This window comes from Capricornis sumatraensis, chromosome 4, assembly GCF_032405125.1.
Source record: "Capricornis sumatraensis isolate serow.1 chromosome 4, serow.2, whole genome shotgun sequence".
Classification (NCBI taxonomy): Eukaryota; Metazoa; Chordata; class Mammalia; order Artiodactyla; family Bovidae; genus Capricornis; species Capricornis sumatraensis.
In genome coordinates this window covers 157,940,624-157,957,303 of record NC_091072.1, presented here as the reverse complement: position 1 = coordinate 157,957,303, position 16,680 = coordinate 157,940,624, and the positions used below count along the sequence as shown (strand labels likewise).

General features: G+C 53.0%; 1 protein-coding gene across 1 annotated transcript in view; it reads left to right on the top strand.

The window, feature by feature from the left end:
• TTLL1 (TTL family tubulin polyglutamylase complex subunit L1) overlaps window positions 1–16,680 on the top strand; it is a 41,096-nt gene that overhangs the window by 11,955 nt on the left and 12,461 nt on the right. Inside the window, exons 3-7 of the mRNA XM_068971324.1 lie at window positions 2,593–2,709; window positions 9,455–9,663; window positions 11,059–11,239; window positions 12,417–12,551; window positions 13,782–13,890. Coding sequence (XP_068827425.1) covers window positions 2,597–2,709; window positions 9,455–9,663; window positions 11,059–11,239; window positions 12,417–12,551; window positions 13,782–13,890 — 747 coding nt within the window. The 5' untranslated portion in view covers window positions 2,593–2,596. The remainder of the gene's footprint in view (window positions 1–2,592; window positions 2,710–9,454; window positions 9,664–11,058; window positions 11,240–12,416; window positions 12,552–13,781; window positions 13,891–16,680) is intronic.

Sequence of the window (16,680 nt, the reverse complement as noted above, 5' to 3'; positions counted from 1 at the left end):
GAACGGCTACCCACTCCAGTATTCTTGACCTGGAGAATTCCATGGACTGTGTAGTCCACGGGTCCCAAAGAGCCGGACACAACTGAGTGACTTTCACCTTACTTCTAAAAAATGTTAATCACCACCTGAGCCTTCAGGGAGTCATGGTAGTAACACCAAAGATCACAGGTCACGGTAGCAAACAGACAATAACGAGGGACTTCTTGGCAGTCCAGTGGTTAAGACTCTGCACTTCCAGTGCAGGGGGCGCAGGTTCAATACCTGGTCAGGGAACTAAGACGCCACGTGCTTCATGGTAGGGTCAAAACAGATAAGTGAAAGGTGATAATGAAGACGTTAGAAATATGATAGGAATGCTGTGACACAGAGACAGGAAGTGAGCAGACGCTGTTGGAAAAATGGTGCTCATAGACTTGCCCCATGCAGGGTTGCCACAAGCCTTTGGTTTGTATAAAAAACAAAACAGTGCCTGCAAATTGCCTGTAGTAGAAAAGCACACCCCGCCCCCCCCAAGTCGGCCTCGACACCGCTGTGCGGGCCAGGCTGGTGGGGTTTGCTCCGGTGCGGACTGAGCTGCCAGCAGGTGGGGGCCTCGCGGAGCTTCTGGCGTCACCCCAAGGCAGTGGCTGCTGACCTTCAAGCGGACCATGGCTGATAGGTTAGCAGCCTCCCGTGGCAGTTACACGACACCTAACGTTTGCAGAGACCGGTTCCGTTTACCCCTCACTTTGACCTTGTGAGCGCTGGCGGCATCCTGAGGAAGCCACGTTCACAGAGGGAAGGGGTGATGGGCTGTGGAAGAAGCAGTGACGTTAGAGTAGGGTCACTCAAGCCACCATCGTGTCCTTTGGTCCTTTCTTACACCGGCTCTTAGGAGCCGCGGCTTCCTCATCCGTAAACAGGGATGACGACGTGATTCCTTCCGTGCCAGGCGCCCTTCTCAGTGCTTGACGCGTGTTCACTCGTTTACTTCTTACTTTCACCTGCGACGCAGGTCAATACTGTCGTCACCCCTGTTTCACAGATGAGGAAACAAGTTCAGAGAAGTCAGGTAACTTGCCCAGCGTCACACAGCGAGTGCGTGGCGGAGCTGGGCCTCGAGCTCCACAGGCTGAGCTTGCCCACAGCCGCGCCCTGCTGGGCGCCCTGCGGAGGGTGTGGCTGCCCCGTGTAGCAGCGCCCCGAGCTGCACCTGGTGGACACTCTCAGAGACTGCCTTCCCGTTTCCTCTCCCAGGCAGCGCATACCCGAGTCCCCACCTCCACATCCCATGCTTTTTTCTGCCTGGTGACGTTGCTCCACATGTGAAGCCATGACAAGGAGGATGTGCATCCTTCATAAAAGGCCCTCGACGTCCATAGGGCCCCAGGGCTTCGAGCCTGGGCTGGGAAAGCCCTTCCCCTCCTGTCTTCAGGAGTGTAACGAGGCAGACTTGGTCTGGTGGGAGCTGGGGGGAGCCTGGAACCCTGGGCTGCTTGAACAGCTCAAAACCCACAAATTCAGAGGTGGAACTAGGTGCAGAAAGGTCCCGTAACTTGCCTAGAGTCCCACGGTGGCACTGCCAGGCCTGGGACCACGGTCGCTCGTTCTCCCTGAAGTGATGGTCTGCCGCGTGCCAGGCATGTGCCAGGCCCTGGGCACGAAGTGGGGACAGAAAAGAGGCGACTCCTGCCCCCCAAGCAGGGACAGAACTGCAGGTGCCGAGGGGCGAGGCAGCTGGTCTGGAGAGTCAGAGAGGCTCTGCGGGAAGTGACACTCACTTCTGCCTGCAGACAAGCTGGCAGTAGCTTAACTGGGCAGAAGGGAGGCCGGAGTGCTGCAGGCAGAGCACGTGCCAAGGTCCTGAGGTAGACGGGAGTCCAGGGTGGCCAGAACAGTGGGTGAGTGAGACGGTGGCGCGTGACGCATCTGGAAAAGCAGGAGAGGAACAGGGCGCTGCACATTTTAGGGGCGGTGGGAGTCACGTTGGTTGTTGAACAGGAGCGATGTGGTCAGACAGACGCTGAGATCACCCACTGTGAAGGGGTGCACTGTGTAGGGCAGGGGGGCTGCAGGGAAAGTATAAGCAGGGCTTGAGGGGCCGGGTGAGGGGTGGTGCACGGATTAGAGCAGGTACTCTCATCTCTGCCCGTCAGAGTCAACTCCAGGGTCCCCTGCCCAGGATACCCGCCCACCCGCTGACCCAGCCCCCACTGCCCAGGCACGGCCCCTCGTGGCACCTGCCACAGCTGCCGTTCAACGTGTGTAGCCTTCATTTCCTGCTTGAGCAGACTCTCAGGCTCAGCACAGCTGGTATTTGGGACTGGGCGGTTTGCTGTGTGGGGGTGAGTAGGCATCCTGCACGTTGTGGGGTGTCAAGCAGCTTCTCTGGTCTCTGCCCATGAGGTGTCAGAGCCTCCCCTGAACCCCGGTTGGTCCTGACGAGCGAGATGCCTTCAGATGTGGCAGGATCCCCCAGGGGTGTGTTGGGGAGACCTCATCCAGGCTGAGAGCCTCTGTCGGGGAGACGGAGCTCGGCGCACAGAGGACTCCTTCGAGCGAGCGGAGGTGAGGCGTGGACATTCATGGCTCTCATGAGGCACTATCTTCCAGGATTATGGCAGGAAAAGTGAAGTGGGTCACTGACATCGAGAAGTCGGTGCTGATAAATAACTTTGAGAAGAGAGGATGGGTCCAAGTGACAGAAAACGAGGACTGGAATTTCTACTGGTGAGTATGGAAGGCAGGCTTCTCTTGCCTCCGAGCCCGTTCACGAGTGTGATGGCGGCGTGTCCCGGGGCAGTGTCCCGCGAAGGCCCCGCCGCGCCGTGTGCCGCCCCCGCTGCACGCACTCCCGTCCCGGGCCCTCTGTGCGCACGAGCAGGCGGCCCTGGGGTAGTGCACGTGCTCGAGTGACATGGCTATCAGGAGGCCCGGGGGGCATCTCAGCCCCACGAGTGTGGTTGCACAGTGTGCGTCTGGGTGAGAAACAGGAGCCCCCGGCCCCAGGGCCGGTGCTGCTCACAGAGGTGCCCTGTTGCCTGGACCTTGGGGTTCCCTCAGGGAAGTTAGCATCCTGTGGGGTGGCGTGGGGGGTGGGGCGGGCTGTGGGAGGGCTCCCTGCTCCCTTTCACTTGGTCATTAGGCCAGCAGGGTGCTGGCAGACTGAGAAATCCCGGAAGGGCCAGTTAGGCTGGAAAGGTAGCATTCCGACACTCAGTCCTGCGGAGTCTTCCCACTTCCTCTGGGTAAGCTCCCCTGTCCTGCTTGGTCCAGGCCTGGGCTGCTCCCTCCCTCGGGACAGCATCCACACACCTGGTGGGTTACTCACCAGAACGCTTCCCCAAGCTGCAGCAGCTCCTGCGTGCAGAGCGTGGGAGTGAGGCTTTGGGGGGACAGTGGGGGGCGGGTGGGGGAGCACGTCACAGCCTGCAGGGGCCTTTCCACCCTGGCTCTCCCCTACCGCCACCCAAGGCTCACTCCCCCTGCCGCTGCCCTGAGAGATGGTCCTCGGCCTCTCTCCAGCCCCTTCCCTTCTCTCCCACTGCCCCCCCCCCCCCCCCCCCCCCCGCCTCACCAGTGCAGCAGGCTGCGCGTTTTCCCCACTGACCCACTGAGAACACTGTCTTTCTTTTGCACTTTTGTACACGCTGTGCTTTCTGCCTCTGCTCAGCCTACCCTCCAGAGACAGCACACCCGGGTGTTAGACATCCAGACCCTGGAGCCCGAGCCATGTGTGGCTTCAGCCCTGGCTCCTTCACCCCACTGTTCACGGAGGCCTTGACCTGTCTTCCCAGGTTCGGTTGTTTGAGGTTTCAGGGAGCACGGAATGTGAGGTGGTGCTGGCATAGGGCAGGAGCCCCACCGGCACCTCCCTCATGCACCAGCGCATGTGCCCTGGAAGCCAGCTCTGCCCCGCAGGCCCTCCCGGGCTACCCTGCTCAGGTGGCAGCAAACGCCATGTCTGTGATTCCCCACCTGTCCCCTGTCGGTGTCCCTGCGAAGCCTGGAACATTGAGGACCCGGCCTGGCTTCTCTCAGCCTCCCCGGCGCGTGGCCGGGCCCCGGGCACAGTGGGCAACCCCCAGCCCCCAAGCTCCGGCAGTGGACGGAGGGATGACATGAGCTATGCTCCCGACAACTCTGAAGTCACCTGCTCTTTAAACCTGATTTGCCCCTGCAGGAGCGGGGCCGGCAGGCAGGGAGGGCGTTTGTGAAGTGGGTCAGCGTCTGTATATGGTTCACCTCTCGGAGGTAAAGTGACGTCATTTATCTAGAACCCTGCTTCACGGGAGCTCTGAAAGGAAGGCTGAGCGCGACAGCTTTTAGTACTTGCTGTCTCGTGTCCCGCTGCCTGGTGCCGTGGACCCAGCGGAACTCAGTGTGTGCTTTCGGCGTCTCATGCCGGGGTGGGGGGTGAGGGGGAGTTTGGTGCTGCCGTCTTCACGCTGAGAAGGGTTTTGGAGTGCTTTTATTTTTTTTAAACTTTTTATTTTGTATCAGAGCATAGCCCATTAACAGTGTTGTGACAGTTTCAGGTGAACAGTGAAGGGACTCAGCCTTATACGTGTATATATACTCAGCCATATACGTGTATCCGTTCTCCCCCAAACTCTCCTCCCATCCAGGCTGAGGATAGCACTGAGCGGGGTGGAGCTCTCCTGAACCCAAGAGTGAGAAGAGGGAAGGGCTGACCAGTTTAATAGGAGCTGGATATTTGGAGATGTTGAGAGCTCATGCTTTAAGCACTGAGTGTCCCGTCAGGTCTTGGAAATCGGTTAGAGAAAATTACTGAAAACAGCTAAATATTAACCGGTCGGGGAAAGGTAATAGAGTAACCAAGCAGATTAAAGTGCAGCCGTTAAAATACTGTGATGATCGTAAAACAGTTTGGGAAACTGAACAACAATAAATGAGAAGAAAAACATATTATGAAATTGTATTTGTATCCTGACAACAGCTGTGCAAAAACACCTTGCACGTGGGCAGGAAGTAGACGGAGCGTGAAACAGGTAAACAGTGGCCGTGCTGGAGGGAGTGCATGGATCATCCATTGCCAGACAGCGAGGAACAAGCGCCAGAAAACCTAGGGGCCTGGGGGCTTCCCTGGCGGTCCAGTGGCTAAGACTCTGTACTCCCAGTGCCAGGGGCCCAGGTTCGATCCCTGGTCAGGGAACTAGATCCCGCACGCCTCAACTAACTGTCCCAGACGCCGCAACGAATGTACGTGTGTCGTGTGTCACAACTAAGACCCAGCGCAGCCAAAGAAATAAATATTAAAAAACAAAACTTAGGGGCTCGAAACAACCACTTTCCGTTAACATGAGTTTGTCGGTTTGGCAGAGCGGTTCTCTTGGTCTCGCCTGCTCCACTGACCCTGCCTGGGCTCACGCAGCATCCGCTGTCACCTGGCGGGTCATCCGGGACCTGGCTGGTCTAGAATGCCCTTGGCCAGGACAACAGGGGCTCCTCTCCACAAAGCTCTCACATCCCTCCAGCCGGCTAGTCTGGGCTTGTGGGGTGTCAGGGACCCAAGAGAGAGGTGGCAGCTCTCAAGGCCATTAAGGGCCAGTCTCAGAAATGGCACGCCATCACTTCTGCCGTTCTTTTTGGCCAAAGAACTGCATTGACGTGAAGTGAAAGTCGCTCAGTTGTGTCCGATTCTTTGTGACCCCATGGACTATACAGTCCGTGGAATTCTCCAGGCCAGAATACTGGAGTGGGTAGCCGTTCCCTTCTCCAGGGGATCTTCCCAACGCAGGGGTCAAACCCAGGTCTCCCACATTGCAAGCAAATTCTTTACCAGCTGAGCCACAAGGGAAGCCCAAGAATACTGGGGTAGGTAGCCTATCCCTTCTCCAGTGGATCTTCCCGACCCACGAATCGAACCGGGGTCTCCTGCATTACAGGTGGATTCTTTACCAACTGAGCTATCAGGGAAACCCAAAGAACTGCATTGGGTTGGCTCAAATTCAAGGGGAAAGTTATTTCACTTCTCCAGAAGGGACTTGATACGAAATGACACAGGATATAGAACAAGGAGGGTGGAGCATTGGGACCCTTTAACAGTCAGGCTACTCAGTAGGTGAATGTTTCCCTTGCTCCTTGCAGAAGTGTCTGTCGCCAGGCCTCAGGAAGGCTTGTACAAGGTGAGCTCAGAGTAGCTTGTCTTACGGGAAAGCAAAAGACGTGGTCAAGGACTACTAGATTCACATTAAGAAGACTCAGAAGGCAACTTAGAGAGTTCCTTCTGCCCAAAATAAGGAGAACTAGAGCTTCAGTAAGAATTAACTGAAACAGATTGAAATTCATGATGCATGTTTGAATCTATGAGTTCATAAACATGCCCCCCAAAAGAACTGAAACCAAACACCATGCCTGCTGCTCAGTCGTATCCAACTCTTTGTGACTCCATGGACTGTAGCCCGCTAGGCTCCTCTGTCCATGGGATTCTCCAGGCAAGAATACTGGAGTGGGTTGCCATTTCCTTCTCCAGGGGATCTTCCTGACCCAGGGATCAAACCTGTGTCTCGCATCTCCTGCACTGGCAGGCAGATTCTTTACCACCCGCCTCATTTGTGACACATTTGAAATGGCCACAGTGGGGAGCTCCCTGGTTTCCTAGTGGTTAGGGCTCAGTGTTTTTCACTACTGTGATCCAGGTCCAGTCTCTGGCCGGGGAACTGAGATCTCGTAAGATATGCTGTGTAGCCTCGCCCCCCTCTACAAATAGCTGTGTTTTTGATACTACTTCCCTCTGGAGGTGGGAGGAGGGTCTTGTCCCCTTCTCCTGACCTTGGGTGGGCTCTGTAATTGCTTTGACGAGTGGGACATGGTCAGTGTGTTCTTTGTCGGGGCCCAGACCTTAAGAAGCCGGCAGCTTCTAGTTCCTGTGTGGGAAGCCCCAGCCGGAGCCTCAAGCTGTCAGATGAGAAGCCTGCCCGTCCCAGGACTGTCGTGTGGGGGAACCGCACCCCCGCAAGGTGCCAGCTGTGGACAAAGCCTGCTCGGGCTCCCAGACCAGCTGGCTGAATCCCCCTGAGTGACCTCAGTGCCGCGTGAGGCAGAGCGCTCAGCCACACCCTGCCCAAATTCTTGACCCCACAGAACCTAGAGATAGCATACCATGGTGGTTATCTTAGGTAGCGAACGTTGGGTCGTTTGTTCTGCAGTGATAGGGGCCCAGAACATAGCTCGTCACACATTCTTGGTCTGGGGGTGGGGGGCAGGGAGCCAGCTCACCGTTTGGAAAACTGATGCAGGAAAAAAGTCACTCAGTCTTCCCTGGAGAAACCCTTCACGGGCTGTCTGAATTGTCCATGAAGGAAAATTTCTCCTCATAGAAACATTCCTGCCAATAAATGAAGGAGGAATGAGAAAGGAGAATTTTCACCATTTTGTAACCCCTCACGAAATAAGGATCTACGTCTGTGCAGGACGGGAGCCGCTGACCACAGGGCGAGAGGGCACTTGCGTGTGACTGATGCAAACACAGGTGTATGTGCCCGAGTGGTGTACGCTGCCGTTTCCAGCTTGGAGAAACGAGTGTAAAGTCCCTCACCACTAATTTCTGTGTTGATTATATGTTGAGATGATAAGATGTGGAACTGTTGTTTGTTGTTCAGTCGTTGAGTCGTGTCCGACTCTGCAGCCCCGCGGACTGCAGCATGTGGCAGGCTTCCCTGTTCTTCACGGTCTCCCAGAGTTTGCCCCATTAAGTCGCTGATGCCATCCAACCATCTCATCGTCTGTCACCCCCTTCTCCTCCTCCTGCCCTCAAACTTTCCCAGCATCAGGGTCTTTTCCAATGAGTCAGATTAGAATTATTCTTGCCTCTTTAACTTCTGTTTTAATGTGCCCACTAGAAAATTCACCGTATGACTCAGCTGCGTGGGTCACATTGTATTTCTCTTGGGTGGAGCTGCTTAGTCACTGACATCCTGAGGGGAAAGGCTCCAGGATGGATGTGCCGGCCTGTGGGAGCGCGTGCTGCCCCGGCCACAGCTCTGCTCCCCGCCCACCTGCAGCTTGTTGGGCCTCCAGGTTTGACCGCCAGTTTATAGAAAGTGCAGGGCCCCGGGGAGCAGAGTAAACAAGGAAGCTGTGAGAACCCCTGCAGAACACGCAGCCAGTGTCTTCAACAAATAAATTGCCTAGAAAAAAAATTTAAGGAAGGTGGGGGAGAAAGTATAGATTTAAAGACGTGAGAGAGAGCAACTAATGAGAAGGCCTGGCTTCTCATTTGCAAAAGCTCTGAAAAGTATTTATCGGACTATCGGGGAGATTTGAACCCTGAATAACAATTGATAGTATTCAGGAATTAAGCTGCTTTTTTTTTTTTTCCTCTCGTTGTGGCAACAGTGTAAAATAGGATATTATATAACATAAAAAGGAGTTCTTGGGGGTCCAGTGGCTAAGACTCCATGTTCCCAATGCAAGGGGGATCCCTGGTCACTTTTAGGTTCGAAGGATTCATTAACAAAAGAAACATTATACACAAACAGTTTCAATATTTAGTAGAGGATTACTTGGCTTAATTTCAATATACAATCATTAAAAGAAGAAAAACAGAAACAGCAGAGGAAAGTAACGGCACGCGCATCTCCAAATTGGACCGACCAACTCCAGGCTTGACCAGCACTGGCACATCCCTTAGTATCTGGAGTCTCAGTTGGGAAAAGGTCCCGGAGGGCGTGCCCACCCCACAGGTGAGACTTCACGTTGCAGTTTGGGCGGCTGATGTTATCAACAGTTTGCGTAAACTTCAGAGATGCAGCTCTGGTTCCACTTTCACAATCCTGTTTGTCTCAAACCTTGTGAGATACAGGATTTTCCTGACCCAAGAGGGCTGGCCAGGCCTCCAGGGGCTCAGGAGAAAATCCAGGGTCCTCTCCCTCTCTTATCCAAAGTGCCGCTTGACTTGCTGGTAGCAGTTGGTGTGCTTGCAGGCAGGCGTGTAATCCAGGCGGGGCGAGGAGTCGGTCAGAGGCCTGCTGTCCGGCTTCTGAAGCCTGAACAAGACTGCTTCCATTTTGACGTCCCTGACAACCGTGAGGGAAGTCCCTGGGGCTTTGGTTTTAAGGGGTCCCTGTCCTTCCTGACTTGGGGTGCAGATATTGAGTCAGTGAATTTCTTTACTTCATAGTCAGAAAGGGTCTGGCTCGTGTAATATCAATAATCAGTGTTACTGTTAACCGAGAAACATTTATTGAGCATCTACTCTGTGCCAGAGAGCACAGCCAGTCAGGGCACAGACTCAGAGCAGCCCCCGCCCCAGACTGTTCAGGTATCGTCTCAGACACACATCCTGCTGCCGTAGGCTGGACCCCTCTGGGCTCCGGTGCCAGCTGGGGACAGGTAAGCTCTGAGGAACATGCTTCCTGGTCAGAGGTTCCTGGGCCTTAATGAGTCCTCCTTCCACGTGGACACACCCTGAGCTTTCGTCCCGCATGTCCCTTCTTCGCTTCTCTTTCAGGATGAGCGTGCAGACCATCCGCAATGTTTTTAGTGTCGAAACTGGCTACCGGCTCTCGGATGATCAAATAGTCAACCATTTCCCGAACCACTATGAGCTGACGCGGAAGGACCTGATGGTGAAAAACATCAAGAGATACAGGAAGGAGCTGGAGAAGGAAGGGAGCCCGCTGGCGGAGAAGGACGAAAGCGGGAAGTACCTCTACCTGGGTTCGTGTCTTTTCCGCCACTTCACCTTTTAAATAAATAGCCATGGCGTTTTTTCCCCCATCGGCACACGGCACGGGGATGGCAGCTGTTGGCTCTGAGGGATGAGTGTGTTTGTGCGAGTTGTGAGCACCTCTTTCTTTCCGAGTGTTTACGGGATACGGAGGAGCAGAGCAGGGGGCAGGGAGGGCTTCAGCTTTGGAATCTTGAGTTTGTGTCACTGCCTTGGAAATGTGCTCAGGAGGGTGGGGGCCACTCCATGGGCTGCAGACTGCCGGGAGCGGTAAATCCTGTGTCTGGGAAGGCCCAGAGAGAGCGGTGTGTCCATGCAGCATCCTGTAAGAGAAACTGGGCTGGCGGAAAGTTTCAGAATCCCTTTGCACACTTGGGGAAAATGATATGTGACATCTCTGGGCCTCAGTGTCCTTGTCTGATAAATGGGAATAATAACAATGCCGAGCTCAGAGGTTGCTGTGGGAATTAAATGGCACAGATTTACAAACTGGCACGCAGCCAAGAGAGAACTCGTTACAGGCAGACCTCGGAGAGATGGTAGGTTCAGTTCAAGAGCACCACGAGAACGCAAATTCCACCGTGGGAATTCACTGGCGGTCCAGTGGTTAGGACTCCATGCTTCCCCTGCCAGGGGCCTGGGTTCAATCCCTGGTCAGGGAACTAAAATCCCACAGGCCGTGCGGTGCCACCAAAAATAAATAAAAAGAACAAAATTATAAAAAATAAATGAAGCGAATATTGCTATAAAGCAAGTCACATGAATTTTTTTGGTTTCCCACTGCATGTAAAAGTTATCATTACACTAAACTGTGGTCTATCGAGTGTGCAGTAGCATTATGTCTTAAGAAAACAATGCACATACCTTCATTTAAAGATACTTTATTACTTAGAAATGCTAACCATCATCTGAACCTTCTGTGAGTTGTCATTCTTTTTTACTGTCGTATTGGCTTGGCCAGAAAGTTCCCTTGGGTTTTTCCGTAAGTCTCAGCCCACCCAGTAACATCAAGATTGCTTATCATAGTTCACCAAACATAATAGCAAACGTAATAATGAAAAAGTTGGCAATAGTGTGAGAATTACCCAAATGTAACACAGAAACACAAAGTGAGCCGATGCTGTTGGAAAAATAGCGCCAACAGACTTGCTCCACGCCGGGTTGCCACAAACCTTCATTTTGTCAAAAAACACATTATCTGTGAAGCCCAATAAAGCAAGACGTACCTGTCTCACATGGATTGAACAGCAGAAGTCCTCGCTGCATCAGATGCTGGGCAGGGGGCGCAGGGTAACGACACAGGCCCTGGAAAGGCAGTGGCGGTGTTTCTCTGCCGTGGCCCCTGTTGGGCTGACTCACCACTGTCCCCTCTCCCATATCCTCAGACTTTGTCCCCGTCACCTACATGCTGCCCGCCGACTACAACCTGTTTGTGGAGGAGTTCCGGAAAAGCCCCTCAAGTACGTGGATTATGAAACCCTGTGGCAAAGCCCAGGGAAAGGGCATCTTCCTGATCAACAAGCTCTCGCAGATCAAAAAGTGGTCCCGGGACAGCAAAACATCTTCGTAAGTGGACGGGCGTCCCGTGCGCGTTGCAGCAGCTGTCTTGTGTCGTTAGGTTTTCGGCCACGGGCTGGTGGGCTGGGCGGGGAATGGGGGGGTGCTTGCTTGCTTTCCCGGGTGTGCAGCAATTGTGCATGTATACACTTGGCGGCAGGGCAAGGCCTTGTGGCCACAGCAGCATCACCAGGCATAGAATCTCACCTGGAGAGAGGTGTGTAAAGCAGGGTAAGGTCACAGGAGCAGGGAGCCTTGCCAGCTGCTCTTTGTTCTGAAAGCTGGGGGGAGACCCGTCCAGTCCTGGTGCTTCTGAGGGGGCGAAGCACGTGCTTAACCCCTGGGTGCCTGGGCTTGCACTCCATCTGACACCCACCGCCTGAGTCAGTTTTGTTGTATGGACTCTTGGGTTTTTCATCCGGGTAAACTGGGGACACAGTGGCACCAGCCTCACGGGGGCGAGTTGGAGATGGACCCTAGCACCAGGCAGTGTGTGCAGCCAGGGTGAGAGAAGACCTGGGCACAGTCAGGTCAGGCCTCCTCCCTGGGTTGGGGGCTCCTTGGAGCAGAGGACCCCAGGAGATTTAGGCTGAGCCTCACTCCTTGACTCTGTGAGGTTCTTCACTGCTGGGGAATGCCTGGACCGTGGGTGCCGTCCTTTAGGGGTGGGCAGTGTCAGGATTTCCCAGGAATGTCAGGGACACCGCCTCGTGTCCTGCATTGAAGTCTGACCGCATGATGCCAGCCCCCGGGGGTTCCTCCATGGATATTGCCCCCAAACCCCAGCCCCTGTTTCCTCCCCACAAACCAGCCTCTCACTTGATGAGAGGCAGCAAGCTTGTCACCAGCCAACTAAAGATCTCTGGTCTTTAAAAATTTATTTTATTGAGGTAAGGCAGATTTATAATGTTAATTTCTACTGTTCAGCGAAGTGATTCAGTTATATATATATATTCTTTTTCATATTCTTTTCCATTATGGTTTATCACAGGATATTGACTACAGGTCCTGTGTACTACAGTAGGACCTTGTTTATCCATTCTGTATGTAATATTGATGCCACTGCTGATGCTAAACTCGCCATCCATCCCTCCCTGACCCCCTCCCCCTTGGCACACTCAGGTCTGTTCCCTGTTAAAGCCCTCTGGTGTTTACATCTAAGCTCAGCCTTCTCTATCGCACCCAGGTTCGTGACTCAGTCCACCAAGGAAGCCTACGTGATCTCTCTGTACATTAACAACCCGTTACTGATCGGCGGCAGGAAGTTTGACCTGCGCTTGTACGTTCTGGTGTCTACGTACCGCCCGCTGCGCTGCTACATGTAAGAGCTGGGGGATTGTTTCCATCCTTAAAACTGTGCTTTGGGAATTCCCTGACAGTCCCCTTCTTAGGACTCAGTGCTTCCACTGCAGGGGACCTGGGTTCGATCCCTGGTCAGGGATTAAGATCCTGCAAGCCACGAGGTGTGGCCAAAAAAAAAGACCAATTTGACGTGACGCCTCCTACTTCCTCAGGACCCTTGCAAGGGTTGTTAGGCTGGTCGTTGGTCAAGTTCCCCGAACTTGCGGTGCGTGGCACATGGTCCATGTTGAGTAAGATGATGACTTTGACAGTAATGTGAATCTTAAAACTAAGAAGCAACTCTTTGCAACCTTGCAAACATACTCAGAGAAAGAAACCAGACACAGAAGGCCACGTGTTGTACAATTCCATTTCTATAACATGCCCAGAATAGGCAGAACTGTAGGAACAGAAAGTAGCTTGGTGTTTGCCCGGCACTGGGATTGGGAAGTGACCGCTGATGGTCACAGGGCTTCCTTTTGGAGTGTGATGGTGATTGTTGCGCAACTCTGAATATACCCAAAACCGTTGAGTTGCACACTTTAAGTGGATGAGTTTTATGGCATATAAATTATATCTTAATAAACCCCTTATATAAAAAGAACCATAAAAATTTTACAAGGCAACTCTTCTGAAAGGTCAAAACAAAAAGTGACTCTTTTTTTTGCAATTTTTTTAATATGTTTATTTATTTTGAACTTTTTATTTTTATTGGGGTATAGCCAATTAATAATGCTGTAATGGTTTCAGGTAAACAGTGAAGGGACTCAGCCATACATATACATGTATCCATTCTCTCCCAAACATCCCTCCCATCCTGGCTACCATATAACATTTGAGCAGAGTCCCCTGTGCTAGACCGTAGGTCCTTACTGATGATCCATTTTAAATATAGCAACGTGTACATGTCCATCTGAAAACCCCTAACTGTCCCTTCCCCCATCCTTCCCCCGAGCCCTGACAATCATAAGTTGGTTCTCTTGAGTCTGTGAGTCTCTTTATGTTTTGTAAGTAAGTTCATTTGTACCATTTCTTTTCAGATTCCACATATAAGGGATGTCATATGATATTTCTCCTCTCTCTGACTTACTTCACTCAGTATGACCATCTCTAGGTACATCCATGTTGGCAGCTCTTTTAAGACAAGAAAGTGTGATATTTTGTTTATGCTTGTCCTCAGAGCATTGAGTTAATCCAAATTCCCACCTAGGTATAAACTTGGATTTTGCCGCTTCTGCACAGTGAAATACACCCCGAGCACCAGTGAGCTGGACAACATGTTTGTCCATCTGACCAATGTCGCCATTCAGAAACACGGGGTAAGTGTTTCTTTTCAACTAAGCTTAAGGAAACGGACTGATTTCATGGGTTTCTTTGTTTTTTCTCTTTGCAGGTCAGGGTGGGTGGGTAGAAGAGTTGGATTCAAGATGCCCTGGCACTGATGAGGGGGAGCCCCAGGTATCCAGTTTGGTTGCCCAAGCCGAGTGCCAGCCTGTGTCAGGGTGGGGCACTTGGAGAAAGAAAATCCCATGTCCAAGCCCTGTCTTTCTAGTTCTGTGACCTTGGGGGTAAGTTAACTGAGTGTCAGGGCCCCAGTCTCTCCAGTTGTGAAAGGAGATAATATTATCACCTTGTGGCAGTTGGGAGGATTATAGGAGAGGATTCAGGCATGGTCATTCACTCACTGAGCACCTCCCTGGGTTGGCCCCATGTTAAGGGCTACACTGTGGGCAGTATTCCCAGGCGGCTCGGGGTAAAGATTCCACCTGCCAATGAAGAAGATGCAAGACAGGCGGGTTTGATCCCTGGGCCCGGAAGATCCCCTGGAGAAGGAAATGGCAGCCCACTCCAGTATTCTTGCCTGGGAAATCCCGTGAACAGAGGAGCCTGGTGGGCTCCAGTCCATGGGGTTGCAGGAGTCAGACACAATTTAGCGACTAAACCCCAACCACCACCACCACCACCACCATCATCTCAACAAAATCCTAAACCTGTAGTTTGCCCACAGAGCTCCGGGTCTTACACAGCCACCAGTTGGCCTTGTCTCTGTACATTTCCCTGATGGCTCAAGCGGTAAAGAATTCGCCTGCAAGGCAGGAGATGCAGGAGATGTGAATCAAATCCTGTGGGTCAGGAAGATTCCCTGGAGGAGAAAATGGCACCCCACTCCAGTATTCTTGCCCGGAGAATCCCATGGACAGAGGAGCCTGGCGGGCTACAGTCCATGGGGTCGAAAAGAGTTGGACATGACTGAGCACACACACGCACAGTGATGGGAAGAAATTCCCTTGATCTCTGCGCTCATGGAGCCCAGAGCCTGCGGGGGAGATAGTTGTCCGGTAATCGTGTGGAGGAATGTGTCACAGTTTGCGTGCTCTGAAGGTAGAGACTCAGAGCTGGAGGAGCTTGGAATGAAGGATCCCAGAGGCCAGCTGGCCAGAGGCTGCTGTGCAGAAGCAGGCTTGAGCAGACACCTGAAGTCTGAGCCAGGAGTTCCCCAGGTGGAGATGCAGAAAGAACATTCTAGCAGAGGGCACAGCCCGTGTGGAAGGAACATTGCAGGAGCTGAAAGCAGTCAAGGCCGCTGGAGCCCCAAGCGAGGGTGCTGGTGAGAGAGGGCCCTGGAGTGGCCAGTGAAGGCTGGGACACCGGGAGCTATACCCAGGCTCTGACCCAGTCCTGGCAAACAAGTCCCAAAGGTCTCATGTCTCTATGAAAGACCCTCCTCTACTTGCATCTTGCTTGAATGGAAGCCTGAATACCCTGGTCTTTTTCTGTCATTGGAGCAGAAAGAGGGTAAATATGGATCGAAAGCAAGCTTTTCCGAGTAACCCCACTGAAGAATTTGGTCAGACCCGCTTGGGCTCAATCCGATGTCCATCACTCACCCGCTGTGTGACCTGGGCAAGTCACCCAGCCTCGCTCTCAAACAGCAGCCCTGGTTTCTACCTTGCTGGTCGTGGAATGATGTGACCATGGCCACCTGTCACTGGGGGTGGCAAGTGGCTTCCACGTGAGGCCGACCCCACGTCACCTGCCCGTCAGGTTTTTCTGAGAGCAGCATCGTTACAAGGTTCACAGTTAGAGGAGAAGGGGTGACGCGGCCAAGATGTCATACTCACAAGAAGGAGAAAGTAATCTTTCAGGTGACACAGCACAGAACTGACGAGCATTTGGGGAACAGCTAAGCAGCAACAGGCCCTTTGTGGCCAAGTTGCACGTTCCCTGAGGTCTGGACGGAGCTGGGGAGTGACGGTGACTGACCTCTTGTCCATTTCATGTCCTAGGACAGTGCACAGTGGTTGACCTACAAAGCCTCCTCGACCTGGGGGTGCCAGACTGAAATTGGGAGGGTGGTCTTATCTGAGGAGCCTTCTCAGGACATCAGTCACTAGGTCACCATTTCCATCAATAAGGGACAGAAATTATTCTTTTTTTTTTTTTCTTTTGGCTGCACCACCTGGCATGTGGGATCTTAGTTCCCTGACCAGGGGTCGAACCTGCATCCCTTGCGTTGGAAGCGCACAGTCTTAACCACTGGACTGCCAGGGAGGTCCCCAGAAACCATTCGTTTAAAATGGCAGAAGAGAGCGGAGGCAGTACAGTCAGTCTGGCGTCTCTCCACGTCCCAGACTCAGCAGTACTTGCCACATTGATCCTAATTGTCAGTGCTTTGCTTTTTAACGTAAAAAGTGCCTACTCCGAGAAACCTCAGTTTCAGCCTTGCGTGGCTCTAGTTTAGCCCTGCAGAGAGGACTGATGTTATATGGAACACAGAAAGGCTGTGAAGCAGTGTGACAGGCTGTCCACCGGGGGCCCCTGGGTGCAGAGTGCCACCCTGCACTCCGTACCAGGATGGCAAGACAGTCTCTGCTCTCGGGAGGCTCAAAATCCAGCCAGAGGGGCCAACTGCAAAGGACTGCCTGTAACTGAAGGTCAGGAGACCTCAGAGCTGCCCTGGGAGTGCCTGCCAGGAGGCTAGATTCATCCTGACTGCTGGAGGGTTTCCCACAGTGGAGGATGAGCAAGAGAAGGAGATCAGAGACCAGGGCCAGGTCCTGAAATGCACAGTCTTGCAAGTTGAGAGGAGAGCAGTGCTGTGAGATCAT